This window comes from Salmo salar, chromosome ssa15, assembly GCF_905237065.1.
Source record: "Salmo salar chromosome ssa15, Ssal_v3.1, whole genome shotgun sequence".
NCBI lineage: Eukaryota > Metazoa > Chordata > Actinopteri > Salmoniformes > Salmonidae > Salmo > Salmo salar.
In genome coordinates this window covers 42,491,677-42,498,736 of record NC_059456.1, presented here as the reverse complement: position 1 = coordinate 42,498,736, position 7,060 = coordinate 42,491,677, and the positions used below count along the sequence as shown (strand labels likewise).

The following is a 7,060-nucleotide window of genomic DNA, read 5'->3' as shown; positions in this document are numbered from 1 at the left end:
ACGAAACACGGCTTGTAACAAAAAATAAAAAATTAGCAGTAAACAGTAGCCTACCAAGAAAGTCATTGGTCACTATCTTCCTCCTCCTGTGCACTGAAACCACTGAAGTCATCTCCTTCGGTGTCGGAGTTGAATAGCCTCAGAATTGCTTCATCCGATATTGGATCGTTTTTATTGTCGCTCTCGTCACTTTCATCCATGAGATTAAATCGAGCGCTCGATTTAATCTAAACAGTAAACAAAAAAGTTGTTTGACCTTAACCCGTTCGGCAATTTCATTGGTCTAATGAAAGCTTCATGCCGCCCAAAAACTGAGCACGTCACAGAATGTGTTTTTTTGGAGACATTTTTTTTGAAAGCGTGAAAAATCCATATATTAGCCGCGTCATTGTTTAAGCCGCGAGGTTCAAAGCGTGGGAAAAAAGTTGCGGCTTATAGTCCGGAAATTACGGTAGTATGTTATTACTGAATCTTCTTTGCCTTTTGTGCTGTCATACTGTGCACATTTTGAAGCACGGAGACACCTACAGGATCAAATAGAGCAGGGATGTTTTGTCCTCTCTCCAATACGCTAGTGACTGGGTTGAGATGAAAGAAGCCTACCCCTCCCCAGCCCCAGCCCCAGGTCCATCTCCCTTACCTATTATCATACACACAGACAACACCAGACAGTCTTTTATGGAGACTAAATACATCTTAACAGCCTTTGCAGTAAAACGCCACCCCATTATATCTGTGTCACATTACAGGAAAGACTGTGCGGCTACAGTATCAACATTTAGCTCCTTTCCTCCTTGAATTTGGAAAAGTACCAGCCCCACAATAACACGAGGAGAATTTCAGAACAGAAGGAAAATCTTCTTATCAGGAAGAGAAATTGTAACCAAAACTACCTTCAGAAAACAGACATAATGAATATCAAATCACACACTAGGTTTTGTGCTTTATCATGAGCAACAGTATAAAACAAGTTACTGTAAAAAATTATTGCTGAAAGAAAAATGCAGTAAATATGTCATAGAAGTAAGACACACTCCACATTATGACAAATTCTGGAACTTTAATTGGTTTGATTTAAGAGGTTACATAATAGTAAACATACTGGTTACACGTGTTAAGTTTTAAAACAGCCACCAGAGTACATGTATTCAAACCTCAGCTTCAACGTTTCAGACTCGTACTATACGCTCACAGTCGCACTCTTACATTAAACCCAACAGAGAAGCGGATAGCTCAAACAGCACTTTTCAATTCAGTCCAGCAAAGTCCACAGCAGCTGTATCTTCTTTACCCTCCAAAGTCCAGAATACTTCAGCAGCCATTGTCCAGCAAGCCCCCCCCATATCATCCTAGTATTATGCACAACCAGAGAATTTCAAGTCTAGCACCAGAGTAGCTTGATATGACTGGCTTGGCAAAAAGACAGTCTGTGTTCCTTTCGTAGCATTTGTGAGTTGAATACTGACCCTTTTACAGCAACATGTTTTTTGGTGGTGCTTTTTTAAGATCTGGAAGGAACTTTAGTTGTACATTATCTTCTGTTTTAATCAAGTACCACAATCCAGGTGACAGTCAGATTCAAGTAGAATATGGAATAACTATGCATGTCTTACACAAAGCTGGGAATCATCAGAATGCCCGTATATTCATGACAAACATAGTTGCTAAGAAATCTAAAAGCTAAAAATGATAATACATTGTGAAATGTTAGTAAACAGCATTTCAAAGAGACATTGAAGCACATGTGGCAGAATGCATACCAATTAAATGGTTATGTTACTCAAAGAACAAGAATTAGTGCATCAATCATACTACATACTATTAGTGTTAGACATTGCGCACCATGAGTGTGCGTCATAGTATGTTTTACACTGTTAGACATTGTGCATGAGTGTGTGTTGTTGAAGTTTGCTTGCATGAATGAGTGAATACTGGTTTATAGCACTGGCTGATACACCCACAATAAGCTCCAAAATGTCGAGAGAACACTGTTTTAACGTTACATTGACACGAGGGCAATAGCAGTGGTTTAATGAGCATAGTGGTGATGGTGGTGGTATCGAGGCGTCTGTCTGTCCAGAACTCCAGGCTGGGGTACAGAGCCTGGCCCCTCTGTCCTGCCCTTCCTCCAGGCAGGCAGGCTTGCCAACTGGTGAGAGATGGGGACAGCCTGGTCCTCTTCCCTCAACATGGGGGGAGTGATGGAAGGAGACTTCCAGAGAGGGGAGGGAGGCTCCCTGATTATTGTAGGAGTGGGGGACTCAGTCAGGCTACTAGGAATGGAGGATAGCCAAGGGGAACCCATCGGAGGTCTCGAAGGCGAGTAGGTAACTGTAGCCAGAATCAAGTAGTCTCTCGCTACTTGGGGGGTTGGGGGGTGTGAGGCAAGAGAGGAAGCCATACCCGGGAAGGAAGGGTTTGCAGTAGAAGGAAGTGGGGTGTCCCCTGACCACAGTAGAGGTTTATAGCACCACAGCAGCGGCCTATAGGAGGTCAGGCAAGTGGCTGTAGACCGAGTCCAGCAGGGTCTGGCTGGCCTCCTGGCTCTTGACCCCGGCAATCTCAAAGAGGCGGTCCAGTTTGTCCTCGGCCATGGGGATCTCCTCGATAACGTGCAGCTCGTCAGGGTTCAGGATGTGCAGCATGTCGTCGAAGATGGGTTGCAGGTCGCACCGGTCCAGCCGGACCTGACGTAGCACCGTGTCTTTCTTCTCTGGAAGTCACAGAGGAAGAGAGGGGAAAGAAAACAACGTCAGAATGAGGAGGAGGACAGACTATAACATAGTGTTGATGTTAGCTACAGCTTGTTGTTGTCCATATAATAGGAAATCATGAATGACTAACTGGGAATAAAAGCCCAGTCATTCTTATGATGACTAAGATGCATCTGATTCAGAAGGGTTTGGTTAACTGTGGAAGACACATTTCGGTTGAATACATTCAGTTGCGCAATTGATTAGGTTTCCCCCTTTCCCTTTATTTCTCAAGGTTTTCATAGTTGATGACTTCCTATAATGAGTATAGAATCAGGTGCAATTGGTAACCAGAAGGGGGCAGTAAATGCAAGTACATCACCTCTAAGAGACATTGTCTAGCATAGTTACTGAAACAGGACTGCGTCATATGTGCTCACCTTTGGTAATGAACGAGCCGGTCCTGCTGAGGGCGGAGTCTTTGCTGGAGGTGGAGTCACAGCGGAGAAGGGGCTCTGATTCGTCGGGGAAGAAACCCTTGGTCCGGTGCACAGGAGACTGCTCCACCAGCACCCGAGGAGAATCCAAAGGCTTGTGGACAGGACTGTGGCTCGGGGTAACATTCACAGCGGTCATCAGCTGGTTCAGATCAAACTGCAGAGAGAGAGAAAGGAGGAAGAGAGATATATAGAGAGAGGGGGGTGGGAGAGCGACAGAGACAGAGACAGACAAGAGAGAAAGAGCGGGTCAGAGTCAGTGTCGGGAAACAATGGCTGAGAAAGCAGTGTCCTGAGTCATGCTGGTGTCCGGACAGAGCACAGGGACAGGACAGGGAGTTCCTGTGTGCCAAGCCCCAGCCCCATGCAGCCCGGGTCGGGTGACACAGCGGGGCCATCCTCCCAGCCCCAGACCACCCACACTCGCACCCGCGCCTCTCTCTTCCTTGCCTCAGGGAGCGTACACAACCGGCCAGCCATGAAAGGGATTCTGTGGACTTGCACAGACAGGAATGTACTGCCCACGGACCACATGTGCCCAGTCACACACTAACAGGCATAGTACACCACTGAGTCTGCCCTGGGGCCCAGGGAAGACACAAATAACAGTCTTATTTGGTATGGTAATGGTGTGAACTGTTCGTGCCCGAACCGGATGAGCTCTTGGTAGAATAATATTTGTCTTCGGTACTGTAGAAAAAAAGGCTCTGCTCTGTGACGTGAAGCACAAAGGACATGGTAGAGGGCATTTCATACAGGTGATGGAAATGCAATGGAAAACCTTCAGTGCTGAAAATCCAATAAAACACAGTTCAATATGGCTTCACAGGAACACAATGGAAAACTTCTGATGCTAACATAAAATCTGATATAAAACAGCTCGATGTGGCATCAGATAGACTTCACTTACTGTACATCTGTGTGTATGTATGACCCATATGCAGCCCCTGCTATCTCCCCTATTCAATAACAAGTTAGTCTGTGCACTAGGTCAGTTTGGCAGGGGATGACACACATCTACTGTGATAAGAGCACTGCTCCCTCCCGCCTCCCACAGAGAACATATGTGGCCAAATTATGTTACAAACAGATGTTACAAAACCTACCAACTAACCCTCAAGAGAAACCCTAGAGGCTACAAACAAAACACTCATCATGGAGAGTTAGGAGAAAACAGGGGAAATGGTGTCACTGTTCCAGAAGCTTCTGAGTTGTCAGTTAGTAGCCAGTGACTGAGTCATTAGATGAGAGAGTGTGATCTGGCCGAGTCACTGACATAGCATGTAACACAGAACCACTCAGCCCTGATAAAATCCCAGGTTAGGGACAGTGAGATTCATCACACCAACAAACAGGTGCATGCATGCACACACATACACACACTCAAACACACAAACACACTAGAGGGTCAGGCCCTGTGGAGGGAGGAACTACTGAGACAGAGACAGAGAACATCTACATTTTAATTAGATCAAAAACAACACTTTAGTGAATCTGCTTAATAATCATTCCCTGCAGAGTGGCTGTGAATAATTCAAGTGAGTAATTACTAATTGTGGAGAGATGTGTTGCATGTCTATTCATAAACCCTATTCAGCAGAAAAATACAGTAGGCTCTGAAAAAACTGCAATGTCATAAGACATTGTGGGTAAAGAGAGCCTTTACCATTGAAGTGAATCTTCATATGTTGCTGTTTCAAGACATAAGTGCTAATACTGAGACACCCAAGCATCACTTTGGTTATGTAGGACACTGTTGTTTATTTGTTGCAACCCCTATTACCAGCCTGTTCAACCTCTCTTTTGTATCGCCATCGATAAAAGACAGTACTGTGCAGCCGTCCCTCATCGACCTGGTAAAGGCTTTCGACTCCGTCAATCACTGCATTCTTATCGGCAGACTCAATAGCCTTGGTTTCTCAAATGACTGCCACGCCTGGTTCACCAACTACTTCTCAGACAGAGTTCAGTGTGTCAAATCGGAGGGCCTGTTGTCCGGCCCTCTGGCAGTCTCTATGGGGGTGCCACAGGGTTCAATTCTCAGGCCGACTCTTTTCAGTGTATACATCAATGATGTCGCTTTTGCTGCTGGTGATTCTCTGATCCACCTCTATGCAGACAACACCATTCTGTATACATCTGGCCCTTCTTTGGACACTGTGTTAACAAACCCCCAAACGAGCTTCAATGTCATAAAACACTCCTTCCGTGGCCTCCAACTGCTTTTAAAATGCTAGTAAAACTAAATGCATGCTCTTCAACCGATTGCTGCCCGCACCCGCCCGCCTACCCGACTAGCATCACTACTCTGGACGGTTCTGACTTACAATATGTGGACAACTACAAATACCTAGGTGTCTGGTTAGACTGCAAACTCTCCTTCCAGACTCACATTAACCTGTTGGGTCTAGGGGGCAGCATTTGCACGTCTGGATAAAAAAAATGTACCCGATTTAATCTGGTTACTAATCCTACCCAGTAACTAGAATATGCATATACTTATTATATATGGATAGAAAACACTCTAAAGTTTCCAAAACTCTTTGAATGGTGTCTGTGAGTATAACAGAACTCATTTGGCAGGCAAAACCCTGAGACATTTTCTGACAGGAAGTGGATACCTGATGTGTTGTATTGACTTTAAACCTATCCCATTGAAAAACACAGGGGTTTAGGAATATTTTGGCACTTCCTATTGCTTCCACTAGATGTCACCAGCCTTTACAAAGTGTTTTGAGTCTTCTGGAGGGAGATCTGACCGAACAAGAGCCATGGAACGTTGATGTCCCATTAGACACCTGGCGCGCTAGTTCATGTTGGGTACCCTCGTTCCAATACGTTATAAAAGAGTATGCATTCGTCCACCTTGAATATTATTCATGTTCTGGTTAAAAAAGGCCCTAATGATTTATGCTATACAACGTTTGACATGTTTGAACGAACGGAAATATATTTTTTCCCCTCGTTCATGACGAGAAGTCCGGCTGGCTTACATCATGTGCTAACGAGACGGAGATTTTTGGACATAAATGATGAGCTTTTTTGAACAAAACTACATTCGTTATGGACCTGTGATACCTGGAAGTGACATCTGATGAAGAGAATCAAAGGTAATGGATTATTTACATAGTATTTTCGATTTTAGATCTCCCCAACATGACGTCTAGTCTGTATCGCAACGCGTATTTTTCTGGGCGCAGTGCTCAGATTATTGCAAAGTGTGATTTCCCAGTAAGGTTATTTTTAAATCTGGCAAGTTGATTGCGTTCAAAAGATGTAAATCTATAATTCTTTAAATGACAATATAATATTTTACCAATGTTTTCTAATTTTAATTATTTAATTTGTGACGCTGACTTGACTGCCGGTTATTGGAGGGAAACGATTTCCTCAACATCAATGCCATAGTAAAACGCTGTTTTTGGATATAAATATGAACTTGATAGAACTAAAAATGCATGCATTGTCTAACATAATGTCCTAGGAGTGTCATCTGATGGAGATTGTAAAAGGTTAGTGCATCATTTTAGCTGGTTTTATGGTTTTGGTGACCCTGTCTTTGACTTGACAAAACATTACACACAACTCTTGTAAATGTACTGTCCTAACATACTCTAAATTTATGCTTTCGCCGTAAAACCTTTTTGAAATCGTAAAACGTGGTTAGATTAAGGAGATGTTTATCTTTCAAATGGTGTAACATAGTTGTATTTTTGAAAAATTTGAATTTTGACATTTATTTGGATTCAAATTTGCCGCTCTTGAAATGCACCTGCTGTTGATGGAGTGCACCACGGGTGGCACGCTAGCGTCCCACCTAGCCCCAAGAGGTTAAGCATCTCCAATCCAAAATTAAATCTAGAATCGGCT

General features: G+C 43.8%; 1 protein-coding gene across 1 annotated transcript in view; it reads right to left on the bottom strand.

The window, feature by feature from the left end:
* Positions 1–1,040: 1,040 nt before the first annotated feature.
* The window catches only part of tnfrsf21 (tumor necrosis factor receptor superfamily, member 21), a 38,053-nt gene continuing 32,033 nt past the window's right edge, over positions 1,041–7,060 (bottom strand). The window contains exons 5-6 of the mRNA XM_014144600.2: positions 3,134–3,347; positions 1,041–2,713 (exon numbers count right to left, since the gene is read on the bottom strand). Coding sequence (XP_014000075.1) covers positions 2,484–2,713; positions 3,134–3,347 — 444 coding nt within the window. The 3' untranslated portion in view covers positions 1,041–2,483. The remainder of the gene's footprint in view (positions 2,714–3,133; positions 3,348–7,060) is intronic.